This window comes from Canis lupus, chromosome 15 (assembly GCF_003254725.2).
Source record: "Canis lupus dingo isolate Sandy chromosome 15, ASM325472v2, whole genome shotgun sequence".
Taxonomy (NCBI): domain Eukaryota; kingdom Metazoa; phylum Chordata; class Mammalia; order Carnivora; family Canidae; genus Canis; species Canis lupus.
Window position 1 is genome coordinate 40,386,582 of NC_064257.1, and position 17,903 is coordinate 40,404,484.

Here is a 17,903-nt window from a genome sequence, read left to right on the forward strand (position 1 = left end):
CTTTAAGAATTTACCTCCCTTGATTTGTCTCATCATGTTTGGGTTCCTCTCCTGTTGCAGCTAAGCATCAGTGTTCCTTCATTATGATTTTCATGTGGTAGATAAATGCTCTGTATCTCCAAAGCAGTTAATTAGATGAATCTCATTTCCAAAGAAAAGAAAATTTTTAAAAATTAGAGTATGTTTCCCTTATCAACATCTTGGGCACTTCTCTGATGTTCAAAATTCATCTTCTTCCTGGTTAACAGTGGATTCTCATGAAGTCAGAGCCTTTCCTTCAGTTGTAAAACATGGATTGGCAAACTGTGGTCCATGGACTGGATCTGTCCAGCAGCCTGTTGTAAATAAAGTTTTATTGAACACAGTTTCACTTACTGTTTTATATATTGTCTAATTCTGCTTTTGCATTACCACAGCAAAGTTGAATAGCTTCATCCAAGACCATAAAGCCAAAAATATTAACTATCTGACCCTCTACAGAAGTTTACCAGCACCTAGTATAAAATATTGACATGATCATTTTGTATATTTGTAGATATAACTTATTTGAGGTGCTGTATTTCTTATATACCAACAAGTGTCATGTAAACTCTTGAAAAATCCCAATTGATACAAATCTCTTAGGATTTTTATATATTTCACAGCAGTGTTAATCTGTGTCGGTGAAAATGTGGCTTTATTTTTTTCTGGTTGCTTCTTTGGGGAAAAAACCTTATTCCTACTATTTTTATAATTTTAAAAGGTTATTCTCAAACTGCATAATTTATTTTTTTCAGATGATAAACTTAGAAATGGTCATAAGATGTATCAAAAGAGCTTATCTTTCAACTGCAAGGTTGCACAAGTGTTTCTAGGTCCCCCATCCATTTATTTTTGTTTTACTTTAACCTAAATTTTTCTTACAGACTAAAAGGGAAGAAGAACACAAGCTCATAAAATCTAAGGTTGTGAATGATGAGGAAGTAGTTCGAGTTCCTTTAGCTTTTGCCATGGTTAAACTGATGCAGTCCCTTCCTCAAGAAGTTATGGAGGCTAATCTGCCAAGGTATATTGTGTGACAAATTAGAAAAGTTCAGTGAAACTCAAAAAGTGTTTCTTTCTTTCTGACTATTGAAACTCTTGTGAGGAAGAGAAGTACTGTCACAATTTGCTGTGATTTAGAATCCCAATTGGGAAATTGGGGTACTGAATAAGAGACAAAAGGATGTTTGTAATTTTATTTGCTTGCTTTTTGATTAGTGCTTTTCAATTTTTCATTTTCTAGTATTTTGCTGAAAGTATGTGCCCTCCTCAAGAACAGAGCACAGGAAATCAGAGATATTGCACGCAGCACTCTAGCAAAAATAATAGAAGATCTGGGTGTGCGCTACCTACAATACATTTTAAAAGAATTACAGACTACCCTTGTCCGTGGATATCAGGTAAATTGCATTATGTGCCTTGCAGTCATTCAAGTTGAATTGAAGTTCAAGTATTTGCAATTTGAGCACTAAGTGATGGTGATTTGGGTCTATCTTCAGTAAAGTTGATCCACCAAGATAGCAATCAAGAATATTCACAAGTTTCTAATCAGCATTGTAAAAACCTATTTTTTAGGGACACCAGGGTGGCTCAGTTGGTTAAACATCTCCTTCGGCTCAGGTCATGATCCCAGAGTCCTAGGATCCAGTCCCGCATCCGGCTCCCTGCTCCACAGGGAGTGTGCTTCTCCCTCCTTCTGCCTGCCACTTCCACTGCTTGTGCTTGCTCACTTGCTCTGTCTGTCAAAATCTTTAAAAAACAATAAAAATATATTTTAAAAAAATTCTTATATTTGATTTTTATAAAGATGCTTCTAGGCCTTGGTTATATAACCTCTTTTTTTTCCCAGACCATTTGATACGAAGGTTTATATTTTCTGAATTCTTAAAAATATCCTTGTTGAATGCATACCGAATGTATTACCACAAACGTGAATAATAAAGAACATAAACATTTTTTAGGAGTTAAATGATATGACATAAGTAATAATAATAGGATCTCCAGGTGGAATACAAAACTCTTTGAGTAGTGACATAGCTGGCTAGCTCCTCACTAACTCCAGGAGTGGCTCTTGGACAAGTGCCATAAGCAACACCTGGGAGCTTGTTAGAAATGTACAGCTTAGGGCCCTACACTTGCCCTACACCATCTGCATTTCAGTAAGATGCCTGAGTGATCTCAAGTTTGAGAAACACTGTAGCTTATTCTTTTCAAGCACCCAGTCAAGACTCCTGGGAGGTAGCTTTCCTTTCTGTATCTAGATTTGCTCAAAGGTAAGCTTCTAACTATAGGTTATAAATCTAACACAAAATATCAGTATTCAATTTAACAGTCTCTCTGAAAAGTTTTCTTTTTTTAATGGTTGCTTTAGGAATTACCATATACATGTGTACTTAGAAGTCATGTTTTATGACTTCGAGTGGGATATAGAAACCTTACCACCATATGGATCCCTTCACCTTTCTTCTGCTTTATAGTAGTTTGTCTATTACAGATCTGTATATTGAAAATTTCGTCAGGCAATAGTAGTTTTTGCTTGTAATTGCCAGACATATTTTAAAGAACTCAAGAGGGAAAAATAGTGTTTGCCCAGATATTTATCAGTTCTGCTATTCTTTCATTTCTCAATTTCCATGTTTCTTTCTGGTGATTACTTTCCTTTGGTCTAAAGGACTTCCATCAGCAATCTTGTAGGGCAGGTATGGTGGCAGCAAATGATTTTAGTCCTCTGTCCTCATTGACAGTACTTTTCTTTCAGCACTTTAAAAATGTTGTATCACTTCCTTCCAGACTTTCTGATGAATACTCCACAATTAGTCGAATCACTGTCCAAACTAAGTAATGCATTGTTGTCCTCTGGCGGCTTTAAGGACTTTTTCTTTGCCTTTATTTTTCAGTAGTTGGATTATGATGTGTCTGAGCTTGCTTACCCTATTTGAAATTTGCTGAGTTTCACCAAATTTGGGGAGTTTTGAGCTATTATTTCTCCAGATACTTTTTCTGCATTATACTCTGTCCTTTCCTGAAACTCCAGTGAAATGAGTATTAGAGTTTCTGTTTTCATCCCACTGGTTCCTGAGGCCCCAGAGTAAGCTCTTAGTAAAGTTAGCTGTGGTTACTATTAAGGGCAAAAACTGGTCTGTTTCCTTCATGACAGCTTTGATTACACTCAGCATTGGTAGGCTCCTTAATTCACAGGTTGGCTCAAGGTTCTCATGCCTTTCTTTATAAATCAGTGGCCCGTTTTAGTCACAGTAATAGATTCAAGCACTGTAATGTGTTTCTGAGCATCTTTTGTACAAAGTGATCAATTGGTTAAAATCTTTTAGATGGTAGTATTTGTCAAAGCTTCTCCGTACAGTAATGACAGATATAAACTTTGAGTGCTCTCTACAATACTTAGACCTTATTTCTTTTTTCTAGTGTGGTATTCTTAACTATTCATATTCTGGGGGTGCCTGGGTGGCTCAGTCAGTTAAGCATCTGCCTTTGACTCATTCAGGTCATGATCCCAGGGTCCTGGGACCAAGCCCTGCATCGGGATTCCTGCTCAGCGGGGCGGAGGTCTGCTGCTCCCTCTGCCCCTCCTGCCCACTCATACGCACTCTTTCTTTCTCTCGCTCTCTCTCAAATGAATAAATAAAATCTTAAAAAAAAAACCACTCATACTTTTACTGTACATTTCATTTTAGGTCCATGTGCTAACTTTCACTGTGTACATGTTGCTACAAGGCCTCACCCACAAGCTACAAGTTGGGGATTTGGACTCTTGTTTAGATATAATGATTGAGGTAAGATTTGGAAAAGGGGAGTTTCACTGTCTAAGTGGGCAAAGGACAGAAAATCAGTTCACAAACTTAGAAATAATTATAGCCTATAGAAATGAAAATAATGTACTGTCTCATCTCTTAGATCAGCAGAGGTTTAAAAGCTGATTCAAGTGACATGAGATGGGCATTCTGCTATTGCTAGTAGGTTATGAGTTTTAGTATAACCTTTCTAGAAAGAAAGTTGATGTTGTGTGTTAAGGGCTTTAAAATAAGCAAAATTTCAATGACTTCCAAGAATCTGTTTTAAAGAATCACAGATATATTTAGTCTGGGGTTTATATTAAAGTATAAAGCTTTACTTATAATAATGAAAAACAATGAACAGTCAACTTTTAAAATTGGATAATGTGATCATTTGGGGGGGGTAGGATTAAGAAGAAACTAAATTTGCCACACAGCCTTTGTTCATTCATAAAAAAATGTAGACACTTAAACATTTTAAATTAAACACATCAGTTGTGATAATTAAGTTGGAAATATCATATGAGTTTTTTAAAGAGAAATTAAGCTACTCTTTGGTAATATCAAAGAAAAAGTGTCTGTATATTATAGGATTATATATGTAAATCTGTGTAGTATTCTTGTTTTGTTTCCCCTTAGTACAAACCTTTAGGTGTTTCTGTATTTGGTTGTCTTTCAGTAATTGGTCCCTGAAATACCTTGAAAAAGTGTAATCTAATAGAACTCCACCATCTGATTTCAGTCCTATCAACTTCTTTCCCCTGATCTGGATGTATCAGAGACTGCTTCTGTTGACATACCTTGTTAATTGCAGACAATTGCCATTTGGCTTTTTTCTCTCAAAGATTTTTAACCATGAGTTGTTTGGTGCCATCGCTGAAGAGAAGGAAGTGAAGCAGATCCTCTCCAAAGTCATGGAGGCACGAAGAAGCAAGAGTTATGATTCTTATGAAATCCTGGGCAAGTTTGTAGGGAAAGATCAGGTTACAAAACTTATCCTTCCATTAAAAGAGGTAAGGACTTAAGTGCAGTGCAGGTGATCTTCATGTTACACTATCATGAGTTCTTAAAAAGAGCCATGCAGGATAAACCTTAATGCTGCACTTGACAACCAGGATCTTTTCTGGTGCTAAGGACACCTGTACCACATAGCCACTAGCTGGCTGTCTTAGTTGGGCATTCTAAACCATGAACCAGAGTTCTGGGTATAAACCATGTGATGCAGAAGCGAAAAAAAAAATTGAAATCCAGGTGAATTTTATAGCTGAGTCAAGTCAGCAGCTAGAACACAGCTTTTGGTGGAGTCACATTGCTACTCCCAGGTTGCTGTCAATGCCAGATCTTCTCCCTCTTGACATTGGTTGAACATGTATTATGTTCTGAGCACTGTGTTTCATTATCACTTCTAATCCATACAACCACTCTGAGATCAGTAGTATATCCATCTAACTAACAGATAAGAAAATACGGGTTCAGAAAGATAGAAGATTCGTGGATAAGTAGGAAGGTAAGGATTTAGTCGTAGATCTTTCTGTTCCAAAGTTCTGCACTGTTTTCATTCTGCCTCCTATTGGGTGGAGACTATAGTTTACTTACCTTCATAATGTTCTCTGCCTGATGCAGGGGTGGTCATTCAATAAATGTTATTAATTCCTTTTATTACAATTTTATGTACTAAAACTAGCACTATTTAATGACATAAATTAGCCATAATTCCAAATGTTTTGGTGTGAGATTAACTCCATAATTGTTCCTAGAATGCATTAATCTTACTAAACCTAAGAATGTTAGCTATGTTTTGAGGATGAAAAAGAGTCAACAGAGCATATGAATCTTCTGTGTATATTATCAAATCCCTCCAAGGTAATGAAAGTAAGTAATACTGTGTCCTGTGGGAAGCAAATAAAGTGCTGAGGTTTCTTTTGGGGTTGATGGTCCTAGATTGCCATTGAGTTCCTCTGATTTGGCCCAATTACTAATATCCAACCCTGAGGCGTGGCCATTTCAGCACTTTATTAGCATGGTTTCAGAGGAGTAGTGACTGAATCTTGTCACTGTCGTATATGTGTGTGTGTTTGCCTGTGATGCATGAGGAGAGTGACATCTTCCAAGTGTCACATCAGATCTCCAGCCCTAGATCCTCAGGTGTCTCCAGCAGAGAGCATAGGAGGGAGTGCAAGAAATCCCCAGGCTGTAGACAGTGGTTGTCTCTGGGATTGATGTTACATGTAGATTAATACTTTGTATGCTCTGTTTGAAATTTCTTATTAAGAATGTTTCTTTTTTAATTAGGAAAAAATATTAAAAAGCAAATGTCTGTTTTAAAAACTACCATTACAACAAATGAAAATGCAGTTCTGTATCACCTCAGCCTGATTTTTATGTTTGCCTTTAGGTCTTACAAAATACCACAAGTTTAAAACTGGCCCGGAAGGTTCATGAAACCTTGCGCCGAATCATCGCAGGATTAATTGTGAATCAAGAAATGACAGCAGAATCCATCCTGTTGCTCAGTTATGGTTTGGTCAGTGAAAATCTCCCCCTGTTAACAGAGAAAGAAAAGTAAGTTTGAAAGAAAAAAAAAGTTATCCTTAAGTACTTGCTTCTGATAAACCATTCAGTTCTTATTTACTCGTAAGTGGATGAATTTAGTAATTCACCTTAGTTGCATATCTGAGTTTTAAGATGGTACTGCTTTCTGGTGTTTGGGCTAAAGTCCTTCTAAGTGATAAATTTCATCTTGAGACCTTTTTGTTTTATTTATTGAATCAAAGTTAGGATAGATTTTAAATATACACCTTTTGCTCTGATTAAACAGATATTTAGACCTTCAAAGGTTTTTAAAATACCTTCCTTTGGATTTTGCTTCTGGGTTGGCTTATGTTTTCAAAAACCAAAGGAAGTATCCCCTCACTGTTCATCTTAATTTAAATGCATGCTCATCAGTATGATCTCTTTCTGGAGTTGTTCTACGCCCTTGATGAACAACCTGATAATCTCTGTGTTTCATGGTTAAAGGAGAGAAAAAGCCCACAGTGCACAGCACGTTACTTAGTGCTGGGCTGCAGTCAGCAGACAGGGCAGCGGGGACTTGTTGGAACGCAGCTACAGGATTCCTCTCCCTATCTTTCCTTTGTGGTTGACAGAAACCCAGCAGCCCCTACAGCGGACCCACGCCTTCCACCCCAGAGCTGTCTTCTGCTGCCCCCAACTCCAGCGCGAGGTGGGCAGAAAGCTGTTGTGAGCAGGAAAACCAACATGCACATATTTATTGAGTCTGGGCTTCGGGTAAGAATTAACCCTAAGGTGCAATTTGCTGCCCATGGGGGAGTGCCTTTTAATCCTCTGCTAAATTTCCAGTCCCGTTCATTTCCACTCTAATTGCCTTACTATAAATAAATCATAGGATTTTTTTATTTAAAAAGGTGTGTCGATCCATTTACCATTCCTTCTTTCTAATACTTCCTTTGATGCTCTACCTGTCTCAGAATTAATGATTCTGACCTAACATTTATGGGTTCACTACTGTTTTGCTCATGGACTTCTCTAAATTGATTTTAATTTTTTTTTTAAAAATATGTGAGCTTCTAAAAACACAAATTTGATCATTTCTTTCCTTTAAAACCCTTCACTGGCTCCCATTTTTCCCGAGAACCCAGACTTTCATCCGGTCTGTAAGGGCGTAGCCTCCTGTCATACCACTGCAACACCCATCCCTGCCACACTGGCTTCATTTCAGGTCTGTGGTCCCCATCTCCTCCGACTCCGAGACCTTACCACCTGCTCCTCCCTCCACCTGGATTCCACAGGTCCCCAAGCTCACTGCCTTTACAACTAACAGTTAGCTAGTCTGTCTTCCTGGCTGAGCTCCATCAGCAGGGGCCCTGCTCATCTTGATCGCTGCTGTGTCCTATATTGCGGAGCCAGTGCCTAAGTAAATGCTGAGGAATCACTTGGTAAATGAACTTGGCATCTCAGCTCCACTGTGAGCTCCCTCTTTCTTCATTTACTGACAGTCTCCCAGGTCCTTTCCCAATACCTTCAAAATTTTTGTCACCTCATACAGAAGCATCTTAACATGTTACGTGGGTCTCTTCAAATCATTTCACTTGTACCCAACTCCATTTGGTCTCCTGGCATAAAATATTGTTTTGAATCTTTTAGCTGCTGCATCTGAGTCTGAAGACTTCCAAGATCAAGTCTTCAAGTGAACCTGTTCTGGAAATGTTGGATCCTTTTGTCTCTCTTCTCATAGACTGCCTTGTCTCCGTGGATGTGAAGGTGAGCTTCTGTTCTTTGACAAGAGCTATGTTGTGCAAAATCTCCAGAACTTCTAGGCTTGTGCTTCACAAGATGATTGAGTTTTTAGAGATTATTCCCTGCATTACATTCCTTCCCATTGTAATAATCCAATATATTTGGATAGTCTTTAACAGTTTTACCAGCCCTGGAATGTACATTATTTACTCCATTTAATCCTCACGGTAGTGTTATGAAGGTGAGTAGTGGGGTCCCCCTGTCAGCACTAATTCTTTTTATCATCCTTGATGCTGCTACCCGCCACAGCTGTGAATCCTTGTAACGACCCATGAGGCACATATTATGAAGGTTTCTGTTTTTTCAACATGAAAACTAGGCTTTAGGCTAAGTGACTTGGCCTAGATGACAGATCTGGTACATGAGCCAGACTCCAGAGCCTGCACAACTCCCATTTCCTGATTGCCTGTCTTACAGTGAAGATGCCAGGAGGTTAAGTAACATCTCTGTAGTCAAATAGGGAAGAAACTGCAGAGCTTGGATTTGAGCCCTGGCCTTTGTGACTCCTAAAGCCTTTCCTCTGTGTTTTCATCTGATTCAGCCCAAGACCGTTACAGCCACCAGAGCAGCATGAGTCTGTTAGGTAGAGCTGAACTAGGTGAACTAGCTGATCTCAGCAATCTCTAAGGTCCCAGCATATGTTTTTCATATTTTTTGCACAGCACTTAGCTATTTGGAATTCCGCAGTGTATTATTCCTCTGCTTGATTTCAGAGCCAGCTCTCTGCTCCTTAAATAGTGGAATGGTATAGGGCACCTGTCTTCCATTGGTAGAGCATGCAACTCTTGATCTCCAGGTCTTGGTTTCAAGCTCCACATTGGGTGTGGAGCCTACTTAATAAAATTTTAAAAATTAAAAAAAAAATAGGGAGATGAGATTCTATCTTTATATTTTTAATACTTAGAATGTCTTACATGCATATGTTTAGAATGGTTACAGTGCCATTCTAGAAAAAGAAAAGTCCTTTATAATGTATTTTCCACACACAAAACAAAGTTGATAAAATTGACCAACCCAGCCAGTCATTTACTCCTAAGAGTAAGAATACAGTGACCACTTTTTCTTATTTGCTTGCAATATATCTTTCCTTGCTATGGAGAAGCAATAAGTTCTATCACAGAGACTAGAAAACCTCCTTATCCTCTTACATGTTTGGTACAGTTCTTCCAGCCTGCGTTGGGCAAAGTATTTTACTCTTTCAACTTGATCACTTTTAGAATCTACACAGCCTTGGGTTCGGGTGTTGGGTTATTGGGTTTGGTCACTACATAAGTTGATTGGTTTTATTTTTGTTTTTCAGGTGATCACAGGTGCTTTACAATGCCTGATCTGGGTCATGAGGTTCCCTCTGCCTTCCATAGAAACAAAAGCAGAACAGCTGACCAAACACCTTTTCCTGTTGCTGAAGGACTATGCAAAACTGGGAGCTGCCAGGGGCCAGAACTTCCACCTGGTAGTAAATTGTTTCAAGGTGAGGTATTTTCAATTGTGCATAAAATAGCCAGGACGAGAATTACCATCAGAGTCATAGTTGTCCCCATTGTCCTTTGTGGTCTAAGTCAAAATTTTTTCCAGATTAATTTGCTAAGGGCAGAAGGTTGGTATCCTGTGTAAAAAAAACAAAAAAAAACAAAACACTGATGTTGTATTAAGTCCATACCATTTCAATGGATCTTCATTTGTAGGATGTCCTGGCTATTAACCTCACTATTGTAATTTGCAGTGTGTGACCATACTTGTCAAGAAAGTGAAATCTTACCAGATAACCGAAAAGCAGCTTCAAGTTCTACTAGCATATGCTGAGGAAGACATTTATGATTCTTCAAGGCAGGCCACTGCATTTGGTCTTCTTAAGGTATGGTGTCAGCAGAATGTTTATGAGTCTCAGGGTAGATACTTAGAATAATGTGGGACACAGTGTTTTGACTAGCTTTAGATTCCCAAACTTAACTTATAAACATTGTTATGATTTTGGTGGATTTTAATTATAAGCTAGTATATCTAATTATTAAACTGAACATGAACTCTCTATTAACACTTCCAGAGACTTATACAAAAATATAGGAAAATAAATAGAGGTTAAAAAATATTTCATGTTTGTAGTTATTGTATTGGACATTTAAGTTTTTTTTTCCCTTTTTTATTGTAAAATATATATAAAACCTAAAATTCAATGATCTTAAATATTTTTAAGGATATGTTATTTTTCTTTTGGAGATTACTTTCATTATTTTTGAAGCTGCCTATGACTGCCTTAACATCAGGCTGGCTTACACCCATCTGCAGTAGAACAGGAAATGAGATGTCTTTTCCTTTTGTATTTTAGGCCATTTTATCCAGAAAGTTATTGGTCCCGGAAATCGATGATGTCATTCGGAAAGTATCCAAGTTGGCAATTTCTGCACAAAGTGAACCTGTCAGAGTCCAGTGCAGACAGGTTTGTGGAGAGACCTTATTCCCATAGGAAGGGCTGGGTCCTGTCTTCTCTGGTTTTTAGAAAGAGACATGTCAACACTGCCTGAATTCTGCAGATGATTTTATGTCACATTGTTGCTTTATTCTGAGACTCAGGAACCCATTTACTTACCCAGTGTGAGCAGCAACTCTGCTTTGTCCACAGGGCATTTTCAGTTAACAAAGAGCATTTTGAGTATAGCCCATCACACATGAGATGTCTTAAATGGGTGAAGACATTTGTTTCCCCTTTGCAGCACAGTAGCCTGCACCAAAGGTTTTCCATCTGTGGGTCCAGTAACCAACTAATTGTGCATATAACTGTGTGCCAGGTGCTGCTGGAAAAGCAGTCAAAAAGATTCCTATAGTCTCTATCAGTGAAATTTTTACAAGAGACAAGCACAAAGCAAAAAGTCCACAGTTAAAATTACAGACATCCTAAGTGCCCGGAGGGGGAAAGCACTGTCATATTTCATCTTTTACAAGACACACCATTATTTAGAGAAAGAAAAAAATCTATGACATAGTGGTAAGATGCCATCAGTTTTAAGACATTTTCTAATTTCAGATATATTAAAATGTGAAAAACTGTGCTCAGAATTGAGAAAATATGGGAGCACATATGATGGTTGAGGACCACCTTAGTGTTAGAATCGGGGAGGGCTTTCCTGAGGACTGGCCTGTAAGGAAGATTAAGGCTTAGCTCTCTAGGGGAAGGGGGTAGCCAATGCCTAAGGAGGATAAAACTTGAGATCGATCAGGGTCTCACTTATTGGAGGAGCTAAATGAAGGTGGGGAAGGGAGCCCTTATGGTCTTGTTAAATATTTTGGGGCTTTATTCTGATAGCAATCCCTAAAATTGAGGGAGGAGAGTGACATGAGCAGATGTGTATTTTTACATTTGTTCACCTATGATTATATGAGTGCACATCACACCCAGGAGGTGGAAAGGTCTGAATGGGAAATATGAACTTGGGATTGAAGGAAGGTGTGGGCTCCCAAGGAAGCCACGTTGGAAAGGGAGGAGCATGTCTCTAGAGAAAGTCTCCTTGAATAATGTTAGGAAGAGTGAGGGCCAGCTAGCACTTACTAAGCACTAGCTGTGTGCCCAGCACTTTATATACATGACTTCTGTTTGTAGTTACCTTCCGAAGAAATGGTATCCCCATTTTATGGCTGGGAAGAAACAGGCCTTAAAGTTTCATGATGTGCCTCAGTTCTTGCAGTTTATTAATAGAGGAGGCTGACTAGTATGATGGCTTGAAAGCAGAGACTTTGGACTAGGCATGGAATTCTGGCATTGTCACCTGAGCGAGTTACTTACCTCTCTGCGCAAGCATCGTTCTCTTGGTCTGTAAAATGGGGTTAATATCCCCTGTCTTCCAGTGGAGTGATGACCATTAACTGAGAAACACTTAGCACAGTGCTTGGCATATAGAAGATATTTAATTAATGAAATAGTTACTATTCTCAGTATTAACTTTACCCCCATTGTCATTCAAGGGGAAATGCAGGGTTAAACCGTAGTCCACACTGAGTCCACCACACGATACCCTATGGGAGAGAGGTGTTTCCTACATGTGAGCTAAGTTTTGGAGCCCAAAACAACCATGCCAGTGGTAGGCCAGCATTTAGTCTTAAGCAGGCATGCGGGGCAGGACCTGAGTAAGTGAGGTCAGAGGAGAAAGGAGAAGTGCACAGTTGACTCAGAAGGCAAGCTTCACCTGGTTGATCACTCTAGGGAAGTGTGTCTCAAAGCAGGTTAGGAAGCAGGAATCCTGGAGACAGACAAGAGCCAAGTAATCATCTGTGTGACTTCTGTTTCTAGGTTTTTCTGAAATACATTCTTGACTATCCCCTGGGTGACAAATTGAGACCAAACTTGGAATTCATGCTTGCTCAACTGAAGTAAGTTTAAGCCATAAACTACACCCAGGCAGAGGGTTAGTAACCTCTCTCATTTTAACGTGGCAGCCATTTGAAAGTGACAAATCAATCCTAAACATAATGGCACCTTCTCTAAGGGTATTACGATGTGCGTCATTGACTTGATTGTCCAATGATATGCATGACTTCATATGACAATTCTGTAGGTTGCTTTTCAAATTCAGTCTGAGCACTGATTTTCATTAGAGTCTACTTAAAGAGAATGGTAAAAAAAAAATCTAACATTTACATTCAAAGCTTCGTAGTAGCATGATATGTATATAAAAGCATTAAAATTGGGAAAATGGGAGTTTTTTCCACTTTTTAAGAAATAGATGGATGCCCTGAAACAATGTTTAAAAGTTTTTCAAGAATTACTGGTAAATTTAAGATACTAACAAGTCTGTCTCATGTTCTTGCCCTAGTTATGAACATGAGACCGGGAGAGAGTCTGCTTTGGAAATGATCTCCTACCTCTTTGACACATTCCCTCAGGTAACTTGAATCACAAACGGTAGCTGTGTTCCCTGGGTGCCTGCAGGCCTCCCATTTGGGCATCTCTGAGAATTCCAGTCTGAGTGTGCTCATAACTTCCTGCTTTTGCTTTCTTTTAGGGGCTGCTCCATGAGAACTGTGGAATGTTCTTTATTCCTCTTTGTCTAATGGTGGTGAACGATGACTCTGCCATGTGCAAAAAGATGGCATCCATGACAATCAAATCTTTACTCAGGAAAATCAACCTTGAGAAAAAAGACTGGCTCTTTGATATGGTTATCACCTGGTTTGGAGCAAAAAAGGTAAAGGTTGCTTTTAGTCATATTTCAATGAAAAGTCTTAGCTTTTGGTGTTCACTTTAAATAAGAATACATATTATACATTGTTGAATTTTTTCAATTTTATTTTTAGTTGATTATGTTAATATATTCTTGCTGGGTGGGGGGAATAGGTAAAATAGGTGGAGAGTAAAGAGTACACTTAGATGAGCACTGAGTAATATATAGAATTGATGAATCAACTCTGTATTGTACACTTAAAACTAAAAACACTGTGTGTTAACTGTACTGGAATTAAAGTAAAAAACTTAATTAAAATATATATATGTATATTCTTATAGTAAAATTCCAGGACATATAAGTTATATAGAGTAACAAAAATCTCATGATATAGTCCATGATCGTCAGCCAATTACACGGCTACATGAGTGGATCATGAATATTTTTGTTTTCAATTTTGCTTATTCAGGTAATGAAATATCATTCTATTAATGATTATATACAGTAATAAATTTAGAATGGGAGTGGGGGTACTGTATGAAATTTATTTCCATTTTTTTAATTAAAATTTTATTATTGAGGTATAATTGACATACAATGTTATATTAGTTCAGGTATACAATATAATGATTCAGCAATTCTGTACATTACTTGGTACTCACAATGATTTTTGGGGGGGAGGGAATGTTAATTATGGATAATGGTGAGTTCCATTTTTTTTAATTATAATCTTGGGTATGAGTATTTCTCCATATTTTTCATGTTGGCCACCGATGACCCATAATATTGAGGACAGAGTCATGCCCACCTTCATTTTGTACTTTCTGTAAATGGCCTCTCAAGTTGTATTAACATTGTCTTCTGGTGGTTTATTTTTGGTAGAGCTTAAATAGACAGCTGGCTGCCCTAATCTGTGGCTTGTTTGTGGAAAGTGAAGGAGTCTCTTTTGAGAGAAGACTTGGAACTGTTCTTCCCATGATTGAAAAGGAAATTGATCCTGAAAACTTTAAAGATGTAAGTAATTTGCCAGAGAATAAAACTTTTGCTTATTTTTATAGTTTAACCTAAGGTGACTTAGCTAATAAATATTTGTGTTCAAAAAATATTTACTAACGAAGCCAAGAATTTATAGTACAGTTGGGTCTTCATTTTAAATGAGGTTTAAGTTAAGTTATCTTCTGTAGTACATGAAGATCGAAATTTCTGCAGCATGGTGATTTCACAGCCTACCACCACCCACTCTGAACATTTAGTAGCATCTGGAGACATTTTTGTTTGTCACAAATGGAGGGTAGAAGGTGCTGTTAGCATCTAGTGGGGCAGAGGCCAGGATGCTGCAGATCATCCCACAGTGCACAGGGCAGGTCCCCACAGCACAACAAAGAATTATCTGACCCAAAATGTCCATTGATGTTGAGACACTTTGGTATAAATTTACATGCTGGAGTAAAAACAGCCATCATAGACTTTGAAATTGTCTTGATTGATTTCTGTCCATCCTGTTTTTAGATCATGGAGGAGACTGAAGAAAAAGCTGCAGATCGCCTTCTGTTTAGTTTTCTTACATTGATTAGTAAACTCATCAAGGAATGTAATATTATTCAGTTTACCAAGCCCTCTGAGACGTTGAATAAAATCTGGAGTAAGTGTTTCCTTTTTAACTTAAATATAAAAACATACTAGTTGTGATAGAATTATTGAAAACAGTTTTGATAAATTAGCATATGAATATTTAGAAAGTATATAATGTCAAGGGAAAAGTCCATAAGAGAAAGATTTAAAAGACTCTTTCAAATTAATTACAGTGAAAATGTTTCTTGACTACACAAGTAATATATTTCATTTATAAAAGAAGGAATATTAATTATGGGAAAGTAAAAGAGGAAAAAAGTTTCTCAAGAGTCCTCCTTGCTGCTTGGTAATAATTTGGTATTTATTTCCATCCAGTCTGTCTTTTGTTAAATAGACATAGGGTTCTGTAAACAGGCTACATAATTCCACATAAACTCTCATATATTGTTTGTACCTAAATAAGAATATCATCGTACCGTAACACACTTAGTAGGTAGTTTTCTTAAAATGGCTATAAATAGCCTCCCATGCAAATGTGCCGTGATTAGTAAACCGTTTAACCTCTATGTGACATTTAAATTATTAATATCACTCTTTAAATGAAAAATAAGATCCTAATATTTTTAACTTAACATATTCAATTTTGATTAGTCAGTAGGAAATAGACTTTGGAATGAATGCTTTAAGTACCCAGCTGTTTTAAGAGAATTCAGGGTTCATTGAGAAGTCCTACAGTTACTAAGTTACTATAATAAGCCTACTGTGGGTATGACTCCACCGAGCCATGGCCACATTATTACAAAATACACAAAGAACAAAAGTAAAACCCTGTTAATGAAATAAAGCAGCATAGACTAAAACTCAGATATGCCATAGTTTTCCAGAATTTTAATCATGTTCCCTAAAACCCACAAGGTTTTCAAAGTGGCCACGTAACACAGGAGTACAAGCTTGGGGCCAGCCAGGTCAAGCTGGGGCCCAGGCCTGGTTCTGCCTGTTAAAGCACGGCACCTCACCTGGCCCATTGTCTAAGATTCCTTACCTGAGAAATGGACTGGATAAGTCTAATGTTACAGAACTGGTGTGGGGTCTAAACAAAATAATGTATGTAGCACACTTAGCCCCGTGCTTGGCACAGAGAAAGCCTCAAGAAATGATGACTTCCCCCCGATTTCAATAATTACTAGAAACAAGCGTGTGCCTTCATACGTATTTATATTACTTAATTTAGAACTCATAAATGTCACAGCCACCTTATCTCCCTTGGGCCTGAAACTAATTCTGATGGAACTGGTGTTTTTAGGCTTACTCATACTTCTGTCACTCACCATGTTAGGAGCTGCTTATCTGGTGGTTTTCGGTTTCTCACCACCTCACCTCTCCCTAGCTCCAAGCAGATAATAGATAATGCCTACGCTAATCATGTTTACCACCAAAGAGTCAGGAGAGCTAAGATACTGAAGGTGCATCTTGGTTCCCTTAGGTTATGTGCACTGTCACCTGAGACATCCACACAGCTGGGTGTGGCTCACTGCGGCCCAGATTTTTGGATTACTCTTCGCCTCTTGCCAACCAGAGGAACTTATTAGAAAACAGAAGACCAAAAAAACTAAAAAGAAACTCTCAGTACCCGTAGCAGTAAGATTTCTAACAAATGACCTTGAACAAAAGGTAAGGTTTCCCTAAAACTTTTACCTTTCTTTGAGGTTGGTGTGGGATGTTCATTCTGCTTCTTGTAACCGTCTTGGGGTTGGCCCTCGGCAGAAACTCTTACATCTGACTTGTTGCACATGGATCCTATAGGAGTAGTGGGCACTACAGAAGGGTGGGCCTCAAGGCCAAGGCTTTCCAAAGAGAATTTGTAAACTGTCAGTCTTATTTAGAACATTCATCTTCTATGATTTGTTTTTTGTTTTTTTGTTTTTGTTTTTTTTTACCGCTTCAGATTATCAGTACTAAAAAAAATACATATTTTTAAATGAAATTGATATTGTCTGTCCTGCCTTGTAAATGAGATCATGTTCATGGAAATGTTAGAGACCATGTTATATCCATCTTGGATTTCCTGGGGCCTAAAACAATGCGTGACTCATAGTGGCAACTCCGTAAACACTGAATGAGAAGATGGAAGGGAAGTAAAGAAGGAAAAAAATATATTAGGATGTTGTCAAGTTTTCTACTGATAACCTGAGGGATTATCTGTATTGCCCCAGAGCTTGAAAGTATTCCCCCTTTTGGGGGCGGGTGGGGCTAATGTACTTGGGGCAGGTAGAAGGAAACAGTGACAGTTTCTTTCTGGTCGTGGAACTCCCTTCTCCAGACCTATACAAGTCAAAATCTAGCACCTAGTTTACTATAATGGTTAGTGACTTGGAGTTTTTAAGAACAATGAGAAATGCCTGCATTGTGTCTGCCAATGTCCACTTTGTTTTCACAGATGAAAAGTATCTCCCTAGCCTCTTGCCATCAGTTGCATTCCAAATTCTTAGATCAGTCTCTAGGAGAGCAGGTGAGTAGCATCCTCCTGGTTGAATAGAAAGGATCTAGTCTCCCAAGTCTAGGAATAGGCTTACATTTGGTATTTGTGTATGCTTTTCCTATTCTAATGCTTGGGGAATTAAATGAAATACAGACATACACTGAAATACATGTTCACTTGTGACATAAATCTCATCAGCACTTGGGTCCCTGTTGAGGTTACTCTTGGCTCCATTTAAAATTCCCAGTGAGAGGCTGTTAATCTTCTCATGTTCAGTTTTAACATCTATCCCACATTGTGACCAAAGCTTTGAAGGGCATTAGTTGCTTGACCGATTGATTGTGATCCTATATTAAACTCTATTACTACATTTCTTTCTCTTACCCCTGGAGCTTGAAGAGAAGGTAATAAAGGTCATGTTACAGGGTGGTCTGAGAATTGTCTGTGGTGAACAGAAGGCAGATAAATCACTAAAAAGTTCCATGTATTTTATATTATAAAATGTAACTATAAGTAAAATGTAAATAGAAGCATTTATAAATGTTCAGTAAATGTAAATTACCTTTGAAT

General features: G+C 38.0%; 1 protein-coding gene and 1 long non-coding RNA gene across 2 annotated transcripts in view; one reads left to right on the forward strand and one right to left on the reverse strand.

Moving 5' to 3' along the window:
• UTP20 (UTP20 small subunit processome component) overlaps positions 1-17,903 on the forward strand; it is a 95,652-nt gene that overhangs the window by 73,431 nt on the left and 4,318 nt on the right. The window contains exons 42-58 of the mRNA XM_025439330.3: positions 906-1,045; positions 1,265-1,421; positions 3,714-3,812; positions 4,658-4,825; positions 6,208-6,374; positions 6,959-7,100; positions 7,977-8,093; positions 9,430-9,600; positions 9,853-9,984; positions 10,456-10,566; positions 12,412-12,491; positions 12,935-13,004; positions 13,124-13,306; positions 14,165-14,296; positions 14,792-14,924; positions 16,338-16,525; positions 17,292-17,363. Coding sequence (XP_025295115.1) covers positions 906-1,045; positions 1,265-1,421; positions 3,714-3,812; positions 4,658-4,825; positions 6,208-6,374; positions 6,959-7,100; positions 7,977-8,093; positions 9,430-9,600; positions 9,853-9,984; positions 10,456-10,566; positions 12,412-12,491; positions 12,935-13,004; positions 13,124-13,306; positions 14,165-14,296; positions 14,792-14,924; positions 16,338-16,525; positions 17,292-17,363 — 2,262 coding nt within the window. The remainder of the gene's footprint in view (positions 1-905; positions 1,046-1,264; positions 1,422-3,713; positions 3,813-4,657; positions 4,826-6,207; positions 6,375-6,958; positions 7,101-7,976; positions 8,094-9,429; positions 9,601-9,852; positions 9,985-10,455; positions 10,567-12,411; positions 12,492-12,934; positions 13,005-13,123; positions 13,307-14,164; positions 14,297-14,791; positions 14,925-16,337; positions 16,526-17,291; positions 17,364-17,903) is intronic.
• Positions 417-17,296, reverse strand: LOC125752521 (uncharacterized). The gene is made up of 3 exons (XR_007402255.1): positions 16,550-17,296; positions 9,647-9,735; positions 417-6,354 (listed from the first exon to the last, which is right to left on the reverse strand). It is a non-coding gene; the product is annotated as an uncharacterized LOC125752521 (long non-coding RNA).